The sequence below is a fragment of the Syngnathus scovelli genome, chromosome 17 (genome assembly GCF_024217435.2).
Source record: "Syngnathus scovelli strain Florida chromosome 17, RoL_Ssco_1.2, whole genome shotgun sequence".
NCBI lineage: Eukaryota > Metazoa > Chordata > Actinopteri > Syngnathiformes > Syngnathidae > Syngnathus > Syngnathus scovelli.
The window spans coordinates 11,908,361-11,928,255 of record NC_090863.1 but is presented as its reverse complement, the minus strand read 5'-3'; the positions used below and the strand labels follow the sequence as shown (position 1 = coordinate 11,928,255).

The 19,895-nt window shown below is 42.7% G+C and overlaps 2 protein-coding genes across 12 annotated transcripts in view; one reads left to right on the top strand and one right to left on the bottom strand.

Annotated features, from left to right (window-relative positions):
* Window positions 1-19,895, top strand: part of ift22 (intraflagellar transport 22 homolog (Chlamydomonas)) — a 35,815-nt gene that overhangs the window by 934 nt on the left and 14,986 nt on the right. For 3 of the 6 annotated variants that reach the window (XM_049747483.1, XM_049747484.2, XM_049747480.2), the window contains exons 2-6: window positions 343-430; window positions 6,009-6,091; window positions 6,215-6,301; window positions 6,373-6,575; window positions 6,650-6,824. In XM_049747483.1, the coding sequence (XP_049603440.1) occupies window positions 344-430; window positions 6,009-6,091; window positions 6,215-6,301; window positions 6,373-6,575; window positions 6,650-6,798 (609 nt within the window). In that variant the 5' untranslated portion in view covers window position 343 and the 3' untranslated portion in view covers window positions 6,799-6,824. Of the gene's footprint in view, window positions 1-342; window positions 431-5,378; window positions 5,863-6,008; window positions 6,092-6,214; window positions 6,302-6,372; window positions 6,576-6,649; window positions 7,185-19,895 lie in introns of those variants that run through there. The other 3 variants (XM_049747481.2, XM_049747479.2, XM_049747485.2) reach the window with 2 other exon arrangements.
* Window positions 304-17,123, bottom strand: LOC125984999 (outer dense fiber protein 2). Of its 6 annotated transcripts, none has more exons than XM_049747407.2 (17): window positions 16,710-17,117; window positions 4,933-5,101; window positions 4,693-4,813; window positions 4,482-4,613; window positions 4,336-4,410; window positions 4,075-4,146; window positions 3,865-3,981; window positions 3,605-3,790; window positions 3,428-3,537; window positions 2,778-3,312; window positions 2,519-2,614; window positions 2,293-2,397; window positions 1,996-2,133; window positions 1,742-1,830; window positions 1,468-1,681; window positions 1,124-1,216; window positions 304-1,042 (listed from the first exon to the last, which is right to left on the bottom strand). In XM_049747407.2, exons 1-17 carry the CDS (start codon window positions 16,798-16,800, stop codon window positions 875-877), a joined length of 2,511 nt encoding a protein of 836 aa, XP_049603364.1. In that variant the 5' UTR covers window positions 16,801-17,117; the 3' UTR covers window positions 304-874. The 6 variants fall into 6 exon arrangements, with proteins under 6 accessions (XP_049603364.1, XP_049603365.1, XP_049603366.1 ...); XM_049747408.1 differs by lacking the exon at window positions 16,710-17,117 and adding an exon at window positions 5,358-5,488; XM_049747409.1 differs by lacking the exon at window positions 16,710-17,117 and adding an exon at window positions 5,274-5,365.

Below are 19,895 nucleotides of genomic sequence, written 5' to 3'. Positions count from 1 at the left end.
TGAGCAAACTGTTCTAAATCCGTTCAGTCCTGGAAATGTTTGCCTTTTTAAAGTTCTGTATAGAATTTATAATTGAAAATCTTAACGTTGGTTGACACATTATCTAATCACCATTAACCAGAACTGGCGTCATACTCAAGATACTTTTGAAATCCAAACTACATGGTTCGTCCTGAATCCTCAGCAGCTGGCTCTGTCATCACCAGTCCATTGCTCAATATTCATTGAAATCAAAAACACAACAAACAAAATTTGTAGTAATAGTACAGAGCACATACAGACAAATCACCATTCACAGGAGTCTTTCATCACCATGCTTGTTTTTTTTTTTTAATGTGATAGGATGTCGGACAACCTCAAGAAACCTTCACTAACCAAACATGTGGAAAACATCCAAAAAGAGAGGACCCCAACACCGAGCTTCAAAATGGTGAGACAGAACTGTGTTACGGTGTATTAAGTTTTTGAGTCAAGTCAAATCAAGTTTATTTATATAGCCCTAAATCACAGGCAAGTCTCAAAGGGCTTCACATGTACAAAATTATTCTCGAACATCCCCTGATCTTAAACTCCCACTTAAATTTACACTTTGCCCGAGATGGGACCAAGTCACACATATGCAAGTTTCAAGTAAGTCCCAAGTCATTTTTTTCTTGGGCAAGTCAAGTCAAGTCACAGATTATGTCAAGTCAATTCCAAGTCAAGTCACCTTATTATTGCAATTTTACCCGCAGAATCTGATCTTAGTAACGTGAAAAGACAAGATATAAGTAACTCAAGTCGACTCGAGTCCAAGTCACAGTGACTCGAGTCCCCATCTCTGCACTTTGCTTCCTCGAAAAGTAATAACAATAAATAGCAGTTGCTGAAAAGGTCATTTCATAAAAGTTGAAGACCAAAAAGTGGATATTTGATCTTCAAATATCATCAAGTAAGAATTTTTGAGAAAGTCCACGTAGTTCTGCATGTTCTTCTTATGGCTCTCGCACTTGTCCAGGCTGAACTGCAGCTCTTTGACACGAGCCTCAAATTTCTTCTCCACCTAAATGGGCACAGACATCTCAGGGTTGAATGTAATTAAGCACATAGGTGGTGTGAGGACGAGACAAAGTCAGGTTCTCACCGTCAACTTGCTCTGACGGAGAAGCCTCAGCTCATTAACGGTGATCTGAAGGGCCTCGTCTTTGGACAAAACTTGCTCTTTGAAATTTTTTACCTAGAAATGTAACGATTATTATTATTCATTGTGACGGTAGGGTAGTGGTGGCCAGTATAATCGCAACTATATTTGTAATAAGTTTCTGGACTGTACCATTTTGGGATAAGGGTTAGGGTTAGAAAAAGACAACAACAAAAATGGATTGGTGTTAGTTAGATAGGTGTTGTTTTTTTTTAGCTGGCTACTTCCTGGTTCAGAGGATGAGGTAACATTCTGGGGTTGTTGGTAGTCTGCTTGCATCCAAGTACCTGTTCTTTGAAATTCAACAAGTCTCCTGAGCATTGTGCCAACTGCTGGTTGATCGCTTGGTATTCGGACATCCGTTGCTCCAGCTGGCGTTCCAGGTCTGTGCACCGGGTGGAGCTTTGCTCAAGCAGCTGGTTGCTGTGGCAAAGAGCCTGCTCTTGAGTCTCCAGCTTCTGCTCCAGCTTCAGCTTTTCTTGGCGCAGCTCCTCCAGCGTCCTAAACGAATATTTAGGAGTCAGGCTTCATGTGCAATTTGGTTTAGTTGAGTTGCCTTACTTTTGTAGGGTGTCCACTTGTTCTTGCAGTTTGGAACTGGACTCTCTCAGCTCCGTCGTGGGTTTCACCAAATTCACTTGAGTCTGCAGCTGTTATTTCAAAAGGTAGATGTTATCAGTTACAAATATGAACTGCATGTTTTCATTTATTAACCGATTTTCTACATTAGACTGATTTTGTCCCTAAAATTGTTTCACGTTCTCTTGCCCCATGGTGATGGGCCCAAGGTGTCCAATTTGTCCCTTCCTTACTACCTCATTCTGCAGATTCTTAATATCCTCTGCCTGTTCTGAGCACTTCCTCTCGGAGGTTTGCAGCTTCATCTCGGTCTCTTTCATCATTTTCGGTAAATGCTGCAGCTCTTCCACGCGAACCTGCAGCTGCTGTCTCACCTGACAGAGGGTCAGACTAAAGTCTCATCAAACCTGATTGATGGGCTCCGCTCTCCATGTCGCTTAAAAATACCATTAATACATTTAAGACATCCAAAAATGGTCGCCAGCCAATCACAGGACATATTTGGTAAACAACAGAAAGCAAAAAAAAAAGACCTCATCAGCTTTTGAGTCTTCTCCATCTTCCATTCTCTGACAATCCTGTGATATGTTTTGAAACTGAAGCCTCGCATTGCTCAACTCTGCTTCAAGTGCTGCAACCTGAAGAAGCACTGAGTTCAAATTATTAAGCCATTTCTTTTCAATCATTATCCTATCTGACGTCAAGCCAGAATTTGATGCGGACCGATCACAGGTCACACACTTTCATTGTCGTACTAACCTGGTTTTGAAACTGTTCAACAATGCGGTCCTTTTCACCCGACATTCTCTTCTCTTGGACCAGGGCTGCCTCACATTCAGCAAGTTGCTCCTCCAACTGGGCAGCCGTGACACACACACACACACAGATTACTTCGATTTTGTGACACTTTTAAAGGTGACACATTGTGGAAAATTGACTTCTAGGAATAGATATAAATCAACGGTGAGCACAAAAGTTTGTCGGTTTGATTTTAGAGGCGTGTCCAACCGAGTTGTACCTTGAGCGTAGCGTAACTGCCGCTGTCGTTCTCCTTTTCCACTTCGCAGCTTTGGAACTGCTGTGCCACACCGTCATGTCTCGCGGGGATATCCACCATCTCCTCCACTCTCTCCCCTTGCGGCTCCTCCCTTTCGGAGCTGCACCCCCTAGCTTTCTCCATTGCCCTCTCCTCTCGTTTTCTTGTCTTTTCCTGCCTCTCCTCACGTTCCTTCTCCCACTCTCTCCTCTTCTTCTCACCCTTCGCCCTTTCCTTCACCCATTCCTTCTCCTGGTCTTCCCACTCCCACCTTTCCTTCTCCGCCCTTTCCCTCACCCCTTCCTTCTCCCGGGTTTCCCACTCCCCCCTCACCTTCTCCCGGTCTTCAAACTCTCTTCTCTCCTTCTCCACCTTTGCCTTCCCCCAGTCCTCCTCCCTATCCTCCTGCTCGTTCCTTTCTTTCATCCTCTCCATAAATTCCTTTTCCCATTCCTTCACCATTGCTGTCTGCCTCTGCATGTCCTTTTGAAGTCTTATTGGGATGCCGGTGACTTGCCTTCAAGGAACAAAGTTAAAGGAGACATATTATCAGTGTTTCTGTCAGCAGAAGTCTAATGTAATGCTTTTTTTATGCAACTTCAAACAAACTGAATAACCAAGTCCAAACTTACTTTTGCAGTAACTCCACGTGAGCAGTTAGTTTGTGCTTGTCCTCGGTCAGCTGCTCTTTCTCCAGCTTCCACGTCTCACTCTTTTCTTGGAGAGTTGACAGCTGGGCGTCCTGCTCCAGGATAAAAAATGTTTACAGTCTGCAACAAGAGAGTCAAGTGTATGGACAGCAGTCTCACCTTCTCCTGCAGCTGACTCAAGCATTTGTCGAGGGTGGCCTCGACGCGCTCGGCTTTCTGCTTGTGCACGCGCGAGGCCTTTTTGAGGGCTTCCTTCTCCTGCGAGGTCTGCTCGGTCAGAGCCGTCAGGGACGCTTTCAGGTCGTCTATCTCTGCCTTGTGTTGAGTCAGGGTTCGCTCAAGTGTCTAGAAAAGGAGCATGTGGTACAACGTGATGACTTTAGGGGCGGGGAGGGGGGAACAGATTGAGGGCTTCTTACCCGCACTTGCACGGTCAGTCGATTGTTTTCCGCCTCCTTGTTGCGAAGCTGCCCCTGTATACGGGCACGAGTGCCTTCTGCATATTTAGCTATGTTAAGAGCACTTTTGATGTTCTCCTGTGGTCATCGGAAATGAGAAGGGATTTAAATAGGGGTATTTTTCCATCAACCTTTGAGCCGAGTAAAAGACACATAGAGTATTACGCTCACCTTTTCCTTTTGCTGAAGAAACATCAGCTCCTCCGCCCTTTTTTCTGTTACACCAAGGTCACCTTTTAGAAGCTGCAGAGGATAAATACAACAGATATGACACACTACCTGGACAAAAGTATTGGGACACAAGGCTATTTCATCTAAATGTAAAGTATATGTGTTCCCTTGGAAGATTTTGGAATGTAAAACTATTTTGAACATCTGCCTCACAGTTTTGAGATTCTGGCTTTACTTGTGTGCTTTCTTCAAATAACACACCTGATTTTCACGTTCAATCTGGAGGATTTTAGTCAGCAAAGCATCAATCTCGGTGCTCGCATCAATGCGATCAGCCTGGTTATACAGAAAAAAAGCATTTGTAAGCTTTCCATGAACAGCTGATCATCAAATGCATAACCACCAACCTCCTCATCCAGAAGCTGGTTCAGTCTTTTTCGCACAACCTGGTTGATTTGACGAAAGTCCTCCAGCTTCTGGAGCAAAAGTCCACTCTGCTTCACCATGCGCTGTTTGTTGACTGCAGTTGGTTGTGAATCCTTTGATAAACCAGAAGCGAAAACATGAGGGATCTGCAGTACTTTGTTTGCTCTGGACACAACGCAAGTCAAAACATACTTTCAGGATGTCTTTGAACGACTCAATCTGCATGGCTGCAGAGATGATGGCAGCTTCGGCATCCATCAGTCTCTTCACGAATGATCCAAATCCTTTGTCATTGTCACCAGTATTACGTGGACTAAATGGAATATGTAGCAAAAGAATAGCCGAGGGTCATTTTTGAGGTCACTTGTGGTTGTCACTCCACAATGACAGACTTCTGAGTACGCATGCTATGTATGTATGCATGTTCCTCACCAGTGGATCTCAACCTGTGGAGTTCTGTTGCCACCAGTGCTCGTCCAGATGGTCTTGGGGGCTTCATGAGAGCTTTCGGGGTCTCCACAAGTCAGTGTCACACTATACCTGGCTGAGGAACTGCAGCCAGGAGGCTGACTCTGCCGTTCATCCTCGGGACACATAATACCTGTCATGGACGCAAGAATAATAAAAAAGACACCGAACATTGTAAACATGCACTGAGTTGAATGAAAGTATTATCGTTTGTGTCGTCAAGGGAGATCAGCGAAGCGTGGTGTAACCCCCTCCCAGCCGCCCCTTTATGACGTTTAAACTTTAAATCAAATTGTGAACCTTACCGTACACAAGTAACCGCGTAAGCGACAGCTTCGCTATAATCAATTGCTAATAAGCAGTATGTTGTTAATAAATACATTACTCACGGATTTGGTTTCGTTTTGTAGGGCGAACAATCCAAAACAACCGCCCACTTCATCAATCTCGGTGATTTGAAGGTGATTGGCTAGTCGAGGGACCGTACCGTTACGTCACGACTTTCCCTCGTCTTCGATTCGTTTCACAGGAGGTAACGTAGGCGGTGCTTCGCCGTCTTTAATTCCCTGCCAACCAATGAGCAGACAGCGACGCAGCCATTGGCTGAAACCATAGAAACTTAACGGAAGTTTACAGTCGCGGGATCGGCTAACAAACAAGCAAAGCTGCAAAAATTAACGAGTATTATTTTTTAATTTTGTTATTTTCTACTAGCTGAACGTTTCAAAATTAACATTGAATCAACCTACAGGCGTATATCACTGACGCAACTGACACTTGCTCAAGAAAACGCGCAGTTGTGGCTTAAATCGCAGTTAGCTTGACGGCTAATGCATCTCGAGCCTTGTCACCGCGATGTTCAAAGCTAAAATACTGCTAATTGGGCCAAATGAGGTAAGTAAATATACACAACGTAGGTGTTAGTTCACATGTGTTCGGTTATAACTGCAGTAAATGACAAATCAATCAACACTACCCACATTTTCTGTAAACATGTAATGGACCTCTCAAAATTTGTAATGCAGCGATTTCCATTTCAGAGTGGCAAAACCGTCCTTGCAAATTTCCTCTCGGACGCAACAGAAAACGTGGGAGGCGAATACAGACCCACTCAAGCAGTAAGGTACGAGCTACATGACAATCCACAAATGTCAACTACTTTCTTGTTTGAGGTACAACTAATTGCATTAATCTATCAATAGTGGTAGTTTTCTGATGTTTTGTATTTATATATGTTTGTCTGCAGGATACTAGAATTTGAATCACAACTGGATGGTTATGGTGACATAAAATCATGCGAGGTTGAGCTCTGGGATTGTTCCGGCGACTTCAAGTATGTTCAATAAACCTTTATATCACTTAATTCCCATCATGAAGATACATTTGATGTTACAACCTTTTCAGATTTGAATCATGCTGGCCTGCGCTTACCAAGGACTGCAGCGGTGTGGTGATCGTTTTTAACCCCGACGTTCCCAGCCACTTGAAAGAAATTGAGACCTGGCACTCCATGTTCATCTCCTCGCAGGGCTTGCAGGACAGCCAGTGTCTGCTCATTGCACATCACAAGCCCGGCAGTGCAATAGAAGAAGGTCGACTGCCTTTAGGTAATCTCTTTCCAAAGCCTTCTATATTTTAAATGAAGTAGGCCTCACAAATGTTTTTGTTTTTCTTAATGCAGCTTCACAGCTGAGCAGACTTCCACTCATTCACTCTGAAATGGAGGAAGAGCCTGAGGACCTGAGGCGAGCTTTCTGCAGATACTTGGGGAAAGTTGTAAATACACTTTCAGAAAGTCGGGAACGGGAGGAGATGTCCATCATCACATAACAACAAAATCTCTTGAAAAATATCAGGTAGTTTACATTTTTATTCCCTTGAACATATCTTGACAAAGTATATACTTTTTTATGTTGTTTAGAACTGGGGTCACCAGCCTTTTTGAAATTAAATTAATATATATAATATCCATTTGCAACACTACAACTCAAGCAAAGTCAAAGGGAAGACAGAATAGTAAGGACAAAAAAAAACTGGAATAGTTCACCTCTATAAATCTATAAAATTGTTTACACTTTCAGTCACTCCTACAACATTCCTCAGAAATCACAATTTCCCTTTACTGGTGAGCTAACTGTTGCCTCTTGGTGACCCTTGGTGCAGAACATTATATCATAAACGTGATTGTAAATAAATATACTATGTAAACTATGCGACATATTTTTGTTATGATTTACGAGTAATCATCCACCATTTACATAATCCGAAGTACATATCCTCATAAGACATCTTCTGAAGCTTTAGCCAAAAATTGATTACTTCGGGCCAAAGCACATTTTCTCACTTGCTGGGGTGATTTTGTGACGGTTCGATGAAACTGCTAGATAGGGCTTTTGAGCATCCTTTAATGTGTTGAATAAATTGGTTTCTCACTTCATAAAGAGAATGCGCTGTGTATATCTAGAGTGCCTTTTACATGTGACATAGATGAGGTGAATGAGTCATTGTTTCAAAAGAGCAGAGTGTGACTAAGATGGCAAATATTAATTTTGTTATGATCTGAATCTATGAGAGTCAGATAACCTCTATTAGATTTTCCCAATGGCACACATACACACTTGATATGATAAAATGGGCCAGCAATCGTTTGGCTTAGTCAAGGAAGCTTAAAGGTCGTCGTCTCTTAACCTCTCCTTGCAATTTCCGAATTGGCTCCAGGCAACTCTTCTATCACTATCATCATCAAAGTAAGACTGTCGGAAACAGACTCGGCGAGCAATATCGCAAATGGATTCAAGCATTGGTGTTTTTTTTTTTTTTTATCCGTATGCATACTGCAAGAGATAATACTAAAGAGGATTGTTGTTTGCATAGCCTCGTATCTCTGAAAATGTGATTAACCAGTGTCTTATCTTTTAATTGTCACTGCATGAATGGATTCTTCATATTGGAGGTCCGACATCAACTGCTTTCCAATACTGCTTTTGTCTACTTAAGTATATTTGGAAGCGCTTGTCCATTTATCATTTGTTTCTTTGCTAACTCCTGCGGTAAGTCTTATATGACTATTTTTCACATTAGCATTGTTTTTTTATTTTCAAACTTTTGTCATTTTTTTTTTTTTAATGGATTTTTTTACCCGCCAAACATAGCAGGTCACCTTCTTGGTCCACTTGAATATTTCACTCCTTTTTTGGCACAGCATGAATCCCAACCGTTTTCGGGCAATTAATATCCAAATTGCCTTCAGATGATTGCTAAGGTCTTGCCATGTACTTTGAGGCTGCTTCCTTACCTCTTTTTCCAGTGATGATCCTCACTCCATGAGGTAGGATTTTGCATTGAGCGCCATTGCGAGAGCAATCAATGGTTATTTTGTGTGTCTTCCACTCTGAAATAATGGCGCTATTAGATGCCAGCTTCTCACCAGGCCTTTTGATGACGGTATTGCACATTCCAGTCTTGCGCCTGTCTATAGTCCGCTGACAACTGTTTGGCAGCTCTTTAGTCTTTCAGATGGTGCTATCAAAACCGGAAGTTATGTTTTAGATATTCCTTGAACAGGTACGATGTGATGAGATTAGCAGTGCTAATAGGCTGATTGTCCACAGCTATGAGTAGGACAAAGGTACCACTCTATTATACGAGTTGTAATTAGACAATTCAGAGATTTCGCTTTTTTCCAAATCATTTTATTGACATGTAAGAAGCAAAAGTTACATTTTTCATGGGATGGCGACGGGCGGCGTATCCGTTGCCATTTCGAGGGGGCCTAACTCCGGTTCCTGCTGAACTGAGCCAGTGCTTGGTGAACATCCAACTGTTATCAGCTCAGTAGGCACAGGAGGTTGAGCCCAGACAACCGCGCACCGCCGCCTGTTCGCCACTAGGGTAGAGCATACGCAAGCAAAACTTGCCACCGTGGCCAGGTTTCCCTGGAAATTGTAACTGGTGGTCATTCCCAAACTGTGCCGTGTCATCGGGTGTGCTGTGGGAAATTTCACTTCACTTGTCCCAAAATAATTTCCCACCTTTGTTCATCTGGCATGCTATAAATGAGTAGTGACAGGCAGCACAACTATTTGCTCTTCCACTCTATGGCAGTTCGAGTAAATTGAAATTTTTTGTTTCTTTTGGCAAATATATTTTTTTTTATTGGTTTTATTGATGGTATTTATTCCTCACGATAGTTCTAATGTGATGAACATGTCATAGCTTTCCATCTATAGAAAAGAACATAAAATGGATTATTTCCTCACGTTTGGCTTGGATTTCCCTCGGTCGTTGGCTGCGAGCTTTTTCCCTGCTCCTTTTATGACAAATACCTTACATTAGAGTATCAGCAGCGTTGCGGTCGAAGTCGTAAAGCCTTACATTCACAGTAAACAAACACACACACACGCACGTCACCTTGGATGCAGCTTCCGTTGTTGACCACCCAGATAGCAATTGCGCTCAAAGTTCACAATTACACTGCTACTTGTTTCCCTCGCCCCCGATGAGACATTTCCTGTATTTCCTTCCGGTGTGTGACTCAGCCATCCCTCCTTCTATGCTCTACCATACTGCGGCTTCTTAAGCCAACATGTCCCAAAGAAGTCCAAACAAAGCCCAAAGGACACTTTTAAAGCAGCCTTAACAGAACTTTTTAAGCCTCACGTCATCTCAACATTTCCACCCAGTTTGACCTGGATAAAACAAGGCCCATCACACACTTTTAAAGCGGTCTTTACGAAACTCGTATGCACTTCAATATACTGAGTTGGCAGTAACAGTCATAGTAAAGAACCAATTGGTACTTTTAGATCATTTTTTTTTTATTAATAAAACTTTTAAAGCCACAGATCCCTTTCAGCATCTTGACAGTTAGCACCAGTTAGCTTTTTAATCTACACCTTTCATTGCTATGACAGAGTTGCCCCCCCCCAGTCGACTGGGCAACGGGTAGCGCCTAACTTCATAATAGTTGATCCCACGTTGACTCTTTGCAGCTGTTACAACAGCGGCGGCGGCGCTTCAAAACGCTGGAAAGGCTCGCGAGAAGCGGAACTTAGCCACTGTGAACACAGGATTTTCTACTGAACTGTTCACGGAGCAAGCTAAGTCCTGCGCCTCGTCCAAACTCTTGAGGCATCCAGATGGTTTGTGCTACAGTGTGGCATATTATTCCTATTCCCAAAAGCCTTCAAATGGAAGATTTTCAACAACAACAACTTTGTCATGGGTTGCCTAAATTATAGGCAGCAGTTTGGGAATGTCACTGTAATGTTGATAAGCGAGCCTCGCGCACGAACGTGATTACAAAAACTCCAAAAGCTGCTAATTCTAATTAAATTATCCCTGACAATTACAATTTAAATTTACAAGGTATTATTACTACACCATTAAATAAACTAATTTTCATCATCTTTCCAAAGTTTGTCCACCCCATGTTAGAGCCAACATTGTCTCTTGTCCATTTTACGAGAATAAACATTTTAAGTACCTAACATTTAATATGTTGTATACCAAAATTCCCCACCTAAATTTTCTGTGTTAAAAAAAAAAAAAAAAGGGAATATGTTTGATACAGTGGAGGTGTACCTAATGTAGTGGCAGCTGAGAGCATTCTGTTCCGGTTGAGATTGCCGCGTGCGTTTTAGTTGTAACCGGTTGGAAATCCCTGGCAATGTGATTTTCATTACATCAAAAAACCAAATCACTCTGCCAGGAATCCCTCCGGCTAAACCGGCCTCCTCCCACAATCCTGCTCGGCAGACAGCAACCTCCAGCCAACATCCGTCCACACCTAAAAGGATAAAAAAAAAAAAAAACAGACCAAAAAAAGATGAGGAGAAAGGACAAAATGAGCACTGGAGTGGCAGATGATCCATCTCCTCACTTGTTCATTACAGCACACACACAGAGCTTTTGAAATGTTGACACTTGGACACACACAAAGCACACCTCTCCACCTGAATAAGCACAACTCTGTCAACATGAACTGTACTGTATGTGAATGGTGGATCCGGTTTGCATACCCCTAGTTTATTCAAATGCGAAACAAAGTTTTTCTTAGCAGCTCCTGCAAAATTAGGTTGGCACTACTCCCCCTCCACTACACATGCCTTAAAAAACCCTCAATGGACTTCTTTTATAGCAGTTTTTTATCGAACTTCATAAGCCACACCCTTTATGACCATTAAAGCGCATCCTCACTTCTGCACACACCCTAAAAACTCCAAACTAAGCCCTATAGATAGCAGTCCATAAAACTTCAAAAGCCACGCACCTGATTCAAGAATAAGACGAAATATCCTACTAATCCTACTAAAGTATGATGAGAGCAGATCCCCGATTGTATCTATTCCCCCCCCCCCTCACATCTGTCCAAGTCATCAGCAGCAACACAGATCACCAAGGGAACATAAAAAAAAAAGTATCTTCATCATATTTTCAGCTAATGATGATAAAATAAAGACGTAAGTATCAAAGTGGCCTTTTTCCCCTCCATCCTGCTTCCAGTTGTCTGCCATTTCCCCACAGTTCTATTGAAGGCTTGAGGCTTAGCTCATTGCTTAATATTTATTGCCCCCCCACCCCCCCCCCCACCCCCCTGCCCCACTTCTCTTTTACAGCCCTCATATGAGCAATTCTCCAAAGCGCTCGGCAGCTGTTTTCTATGAAAACTCCGTGCTGCTGCTGGCGGCAGATAAAGCGATGTAAAGGTAGCAGCGAGCCTCGTTCGACGAGAGCAAAAAAAAATAAAAGCGAGTAATGTTTGCGATGAAAACATAACCTCAAATGAACACTCGTGCAAACAAGATACGGCTTGCAATATTGCGCTCGCTACAAAGCGGGTTTGCTTTCCTGGCCCGTACAGGTCGCGAAACGGAAAAAAAAAAAACAAGTCAAAGAAGTGACTGAAATGAAACTTGTTGTAAACTGCTGCAAGCACATCATAATTGGCTGACATTGTGTTTCTGTATTAATTGCAGAGACTAAAATAGCAAAAGACACAAAAGGCACAGCTGTCAAATTTTAATGATAGTGACAAAAAAACAAAACAAAAAAGACGTGACATTAAACTTTCATCTGGGCTCTAATACTCCTTCATACCGTTTTGGGAAAACCTGCAAAAACGTCACTATAATATCAAATAATGCGTTGGCGGCGTTTTGCGTACACTTTGTTCTCACTAACGTCTCAGTCCTCTGTCGAGTTTATCAGGATCCGCAAGTGGTTGACAACAACAGCCTCAGGCGGGCTTGTCGTTTCGGGGCTCGGCTCCGTCACGGGAACTCAATGATCCTCTGATGACTGCGTTTGCATGTCTCTCACGCTCTCTCTGTCTCTGTGTGGTATTTTTGGACAGTGATGTGCTCTGACGCCGTCCCACTGTACTACATTCACGGGCACGCAGCCATACAGATTGGCCGCACCTAAAGTCAAACGCTGCCTAACAAAATGAAACGAGCATTGATTCTAAACCCGCACCCCTGAGGCTCAATTAATTGTCTTTCAGACATAATCACACGGCAATGGTGGAATAAAGTTGTCACATTTCAAGCAGCATTCAGCATTGCTAACTGCTAGCTTGCGGCTGCCCCCGGGCAACAGCTTTGTAACATTGACACCAGACGCCACTGACCTGGAGGCGCTCCATGCTCCCTGAGCTGCATTTCATTTTCCAATATGAAGACCTTAATTATTTAAGTATTTGCCTTAAGTATCTGTGACCGGTACCGTCAGCCTCTACGAGTACCCTGTATCCTAAAATAAGGCCAGTATAGGCCCGATATGTGGTATCGGTATTTACCCCAAGAATAATCAGGAACCAAACAAGAGGGCTTTGACCTTGGGCCGAAATTATAATAAAGACCGATGACCAGTCCCCTTTTGTATGGCGTTCTGCTTAAACAACACTGAAAACAAAAAAGAAAATACAAGCCCGTAGAACACAAGGGAACTCGATAGCAGCCATTTTTCATTCCAACACCTCCCCATCCTGAGAAGGCCTGGTGCTCACGTTCACGCCCACACCCCCTTCCCCTGACTTGAATAACTGTCACAAGTGCTGGCTTGCTCTTTAAAACAGCAGCAAAAGAAAGAAAATGCTCTTGGGTCACACCCGTCGTGCTACATTGCCCAGCCCTAAACACTTGCGCCAAGTTGGGACTTTTAACAAGCCACCCTCATGACTTCCAAGCAATCCATGCTGCTCATCAGCTCCTCTCCTCCCTCCTTGAAGGGCGACCAGCCAGGGCCTTTCTCTTGTGATTATCCCGTGATTTGAACGGTCGACTCAACACTTTTCTGGCGGCAGGCCAAGAGCCCACAAGATCGGTCTGGGCTTTGCACAGTTCTTATCCTAGGGTGACCTTAGGCTATTTGTAACCTGTCTTGAAAAAAAAGTGGTATTTGATACCGATGCTGTTGTGCTTTTTTTTTTTTTTTTTTTTTTTGCTCCTTACGTTCAAAGATTTGGATGAGCATGCAAGGCTTTCATTCTATCTCGACATATTTTTGCTTCAGGCAAAGACAAAAATGGCAGCAAAGGCACCAATGATGTCATTTGTAATGCTTGTCTGTCTCCATATTTGCTACCTATTTGTGACCTACGCACACACACACAGAAAAAGAAAATACCCTTCACTTATTATATAATTTTTTGGGATGAGTTGTGTTTTTCCTGTGGTTGTTAGAAATGCTTGAACTCCAAAGTTACCAGGCTAGTTTTTGTCAACAAATCTTCCATGACTCCAAATGAAACATAATGATATCATAATTGAATTCAGGTTCCACGGCTTCAGGCCCCGTGTACCCAAACAAGTCTAATCACTACCCCCCCTTTTTTTGGTACACGATGTCAACAACGGTGACAAAGCCTTCATGCAAATGTAATTACAGATCACGTCGTATTTGCCTGTGAAATAGACAAAAATAATTTGCTTGAGGTTTGGCTCCTACTGCCGAATGACTTCAGCAGGAACTCGTCGCTCGCAAAATTTCTAACCGCCACTTCCCGGCAGACTTAAAGCTGAAACGGTTTGCGCAGGCCATTAACTTTATTTAACTCTTAACACGCAACCATGTGCCGTTTTAAAAGCCCTCTGAGGACCGAGAGTCTTGTATGAGGTCTGAATTAGAAAGGAAAATTACAGCTTTGTGCACTCGGAAACCTTTACAGAAAGGACATCTATAAATAAGAACATAATGCATCTGCCTCGATATACTCAATGCGACCAATGTGTGCTTTTTAATTGCTTGCCTATAAATGGCTCTGTGGATGACCTTCAAGTATCAAATTACACAAGCATTTCTTGTGACCTGCCCATTCCCCCAAATTTGTAAGCAAGCTGTTCTGATTTAAGCTAGCCTTTGATTACAGGGCTATTTGTATTCGTCTTTATCTACTTAATTCATAGCCCACAAAGAAACTAAATCAATCAGAATACTGTGTTTAGGGTAGTAGAGGTACAATCAACATATTACTGCGAACCCTAACCCTAACCTCTTAAGAAAGTGATGAGTGTGGGCGATCTGCTTTAATGCAACCTTTGACAAAAAAGGCAAAAGACCCAAAGCCCAACCACGGTAATCAAACTTTCCCCAACATAAATGTTGCCATAGGAGCTTTACTGGGCTCTAAAAATGCAATAAAAAAAAAGACCCTCTCGATGAATAAGGACACATGAGAAACAATTCTGTAAACAAGAGCCAAGGGAACACATTTCAGACGAGCTCTTTTTTTTCAATGATCGCCTTCAGATTCAACATGTGTATCCTTGAATTGTCGATGGATACTGCTTTTTAATGAAGGGCTTTTATAAAAACTCCAAATGTCTTTAAGCGTGGTTGCTGTACATCAACAACCTTGCCTTTCAAATTCCATCGTGACCGCTTTTGTGTGTTCTTCCCTAGCCGACAGCTCCTGGCCATTGTCTCGCTACGCCTCCGTTTTATTCACTACAACCCATTTTTTTTAACACAGCGGGACGCAGTATTGCTTTTCTTTTTCCAGACACGCACACACATGACGCATTAGGAATCAGCATGTGTTTTTGATTGAGTGAAACAGTAGTGAAAGGCGGATGATTTGCGAACGTTCCGTTTATGACATGATGTAATCGCAATAAGCATTCTTTGTGTTATTTCGCTAGTGATATGAGCTAAAGACAAAACAACCTGATGAATCCTTACTGTGTGACAACCTGACGATACTTGCTTCTCATTGGTCAGCTTCTGTCAATTTTATTTCAGAGCATGCTTTTAAATACAATTACACTCCAACCCAATAGGGGGAGCTAATGAGCGGTGACCCAATGAATCCTTATTGCTACTGCATCATGTTGTACACATATAATACGGTTGCGTATTTGTATTCACAACAGTGACTTAAACAATAATTACGCTTAACACCAGTCGTTAAAGTGACCCGATGAATCGTCATAAACTGAATCATATTAGGAGAATCTGGCTAAAGACGCTTTTTACTGCACAGCAGCTGTCCATTTTCATTCGCGACAATGCCTTAAAAGATAATTACACCTCCAACCAGTAGGAGGAGCTCAGGAGCAAAGTAACACAGTGAATAGTGACTAGTGTTGCGTTACGCCTTAAATGTGTTAATCATGTCATGATGGATAGACAATGATGGATTTAAAATTAATTATATGATGTGAACGCTGTATCTAATGTTAGCGCAGATGCGAATGCTGAGACACCATGCTAATGCTAAGTCACCACAGCAATAAAATAGATTTGAATGTCACCGCTATACGCAAGTGTAACGTTAACATGACTAAATTGCGCCATAATCTGCCTTTCAACACCCAAAACCACAAAGCGTCACAACCGCATTTATATTTCGTACATTTTCTCACGCCTTATTTTGTCATTCACATGTATTTGTTCGCGAAATAAAACCAACTCAGCTGTGTCTCATCTCAACTTTTACACACCGCGTCAATTGAGACAGGTTAGGTCTGTTTTTTCTGTCAGGGGTCTGGACTATATCTTTTTTTTTTCCCAACCGAAAAAGCCCCGATGACCAATTGTGTATGCACGGCCATGTGACACTTCATGCAGCGAGTTTATTCTGTGACTTTTAAACACACAAATCCATACAAGTAGTGCAAACTGTACTCAATTCAATCTCAACAAGGTACTCAAAAAAGACAGGACCAAAATTCAATTTTCACCAAGATATACACAAAAACGAGGGGCAGACTTAATTGATAATATTTTGTCATCCGTCCAGCTACAACTGAAATTTTGGCCCTAAGCAGTCTCATTCATAGAAACAGACTAATTTTGAGGAATTCTGGAAACTGAGAACTTTTTGACGTTTGTCAAGAAGACGTTCAAAACAAACAGAATACATCTTTCTGTGTTCTAAACTTGAAGACGATTCACAGCTGACTTTGAGACGGGTTGCCAGTCAAAACAACTAGTCATTCACATTTGCTACTGTGGACATTTAAAAGTATTCAATGGACCTAAAAATCATGTTTTCGGTCACATCCAGAGAACCTGTAGCGTCTACACAAGAAAAGGGAAAACTCGCAAATCATCATATTAGTGTGTGGAAAATCAATACCAGGTCTGTAAGGCCATCGGGCTGCAGCGCCCAATGGAATCATTTGCAGAAAATCATATTAAAATAGATTTTTCAGTTTCGAATTGCACTTTCCAAGTTGAAATGTCACTTCTGGTTTTGCACCTCTTCCCCCCCAAAAGTATATGCAAACTCCACTCACCTCTACAACCCTGGGATAGTTTACCAAACGAACCAGAGGCATGAAGACGGTGGTACGAGGAGAGGTCCCAAAAAAGGCAACACGCACTCATGCTTGAGCAACAGAAGCCCTTCCACAATGTTCCCGGGGCGCAGACGGCTCCAAGCTTTTTTGTTGTTGTTGTTATCGCTCCACCTCCTCCCACTGCTCTTTAAGTTGAAGGGTGTGGACTCCTCGGTCAGCTCCACATCACTTGCACAACTTTGTCTGGTGGAGGGAAGAAAAAAAAAGCCACACTAAAAGCCACACCCATCTAGAGAGAGCAAGAGTCTAGAAGGCAGGAAGCTGAAGTTCTCTTTAAATAACAGCAGAGGAGCGAGTAAGGAAACTTTTCAAGGCCTTGCTCGTGTTTACTTTTCAAGATGGCCGGCTAAACATGAGATCGTGGCGATAAAAGAGATTACTGTGACCGTATTTGAATGTGTTTCTGCTTAGACACACACACACACACGCATATAAACACACTCCGCAAGCGCACATCCGGCCGCATGCGTGTGTGTTTGAGTAGTTGCCTCCAAGTTGATGGCTCGCAGCTGCTGCCACTGCCGCAACCGCTTTTCCTGTCTGGGTGCGTACGCGCTTTATGCTACGACGCGCTAATCATACAGTACGGCGACATCTGTTTGCCGTTAACCACACACGAGCAATCCCCGAGCTAATGTGCCGTTTATTTGATCTCGCTGAAGTTGGAACATAACTTAAGGCTACTTCGGTGGTCGCTTTCATCTTTGGGGTTTTGAACAATGCTCCTATTTTGGGCTCCACCGCTAACAGGTTAGCCCATTATTCATCGCAGGTCCTTTTCACGTGCTATAAGGTTTCCAGTTCTCCATTAGTGTGTATCAGTTAGGAATCCGCTCCGTTTCGGATAGGTCGTCTACGTTTTACAGAATCAATGCTAGCTCCTGAGCAGCTAGCCGCTGATAGCTAGCAGCACAGCACCAGTGAAAGCCAAACACCAAACAACCAAATTCCCAGCGGACCTTTTCGCGAGACCACTGTTCAAAGGCGTTCCTCATTAAAATCTGCCTCGTATGTAAGCACTCGACAGAACAAATACCTCAGAAAAAATAACTATAAATTGGCAAAAAGGTCAACTATATTTTATCCAAGGTTTTCCAGAGTTTCTTATCGATCATTAACAATCACACAATCATAGTCCCACTGAAACCAATTGGTTCCACCTGTTTTATCGGTTGTTTTTACCGGTCTTTGACTGCTAGCTTGGATCACCTCCAGCTACTTGCGGCTCACTGCTCGGGAGCTTGTGACGTTTGTCTATTAGCATCTGTTTGCGAACAAACGTTACGTTGCTCAGTAACAACTCGGAGCAATTAAAATCCAAGTTATCGACACAAAAATGTCTTAAATGAAAATATTGGCGAGAATCATTTCCACCGAATCTCATTGAGGTTTATTTGCCGGGAAGGACCCGAGTGTCGTCCAAGCCCCCTGGAAAAAGACATGCTTTCAATACCTTCCAGCGTCATTTACTGTGCCCAAACAGATGGTGACGTATTGACCAAGCATTCGACAGAAGTCATATAGTGTCAAGTGTTATCACGCAAAAGAAACAAGCTGTAAAATAAAAGTGTTATGGGCTTTGGCACATTTCCCGTTGTGCTTTATGGTCCCTAATGGCGTTTGTCTGTTCAAACATACTGCGTTTGTACCATTGACACATGATTCATGTTTGGGAACACCTCGACATTGAAAAGAGACAAACATCTACCTCATCCTTATCGTTCGTGTACATACCTAAGTGCTAAAACCAAGCATTACCGTGAATACCATACATCTGGACCGTCCGGCCAAAAGATGTGAAGATACTGTATGTGCTTATCACATATAAAACACATACCTTGAATATTATTTGCACTTTGTACTGTAAGCCTATGTTCCATCCATCCATCCATCCATCCATCCATCCATCCATCCATCCATCCATCCATCCATCCATCCATCCATCCATCCATCCATCCATCCATCCATCCATCCATCCATCCATCCATCCATCCATCCATCCATCCATCCATCCATCCATCCATCCATCCATCCATCCATCCATCCATCCATCCATCCATCCATCCATCCATCCATCCATCCATCCATCCATCCATCCATCCATCCATCCATCCATCCATCCATCCATCCATCCATCTTCTATTGTACTGTGCTGAGCGAGAGTGCGTCTGGTCTGGGTGTATGTACTGTATGCGTGAGCGTGGGTATGTGTGTGAGTTCCAGTGTCCCAGCCTGCATTTGAATGAGTCATCCCACATTGACCCCACCCTACGTGGGCGGTGTATTTGGCCCAGCTAGACCAGTATTTGGCCTGTCCCAGAAAAAAGGCCTCAAATAACTGGCCCCTTTGTTCCAAAATGTCACTCCTCTACAAAAAGATGTGGAGGCATCACATCGTGCTCTCTCGTGCTCTCTTTCTTTATCGGTCTTGATTTGTATAAAACTGGAATGTCTAGGTGAAAGTACCTAAATTAGATTGTTTGCTCTTCATAATGACACAAAACACATTTTTAGTAGTTCTAAGAAACGCATCACAGCCTAGCTAGCTTGTCTTTGGTTTTACTTGCATGCCAATGTCATTTTATCGTCATGATGTATGGAACATGCACAAATGATTCTCTAAACACTGCCATAAGTATGGCAATAAGTCAATAAATCACCCACAAGTCACAGTGAAATCTATGCGCCCATTTCTTGCAAAGAATGGAACCATTTTATTCTGCGTGTGTCCGAGTGCCAGGGAACATTAAGCCTTCAAAGTAGTTAATGGTGCACGAGTTGTCCGAATTTTGGTCAATGTGGAAACACTTAAGTACGAAGAAGAGGGTGTGCTCCGTTTGCGGGACGTACGCTTGAAGGGGGTCGTTGATCATGATTTGGGGGAGACAAATTAGCATCGATGCCCCAAATTGTTAAACGTAAACAGTCCATAGGAAATAGTTCAGAATCAGGTATATTCGACAAATGGATGAGATTTTCTGGGGTTATCTAATACGGGTGAAATGTAACGATCAGGTTTCGTCGCTGCTAGCAGCTTTAATTCGTAAACCTCCAAGCACATATATACCATATTTATCGAAAGTTGCTGATTCTTTTATATAAAGTGACAGACAAAGATCATTG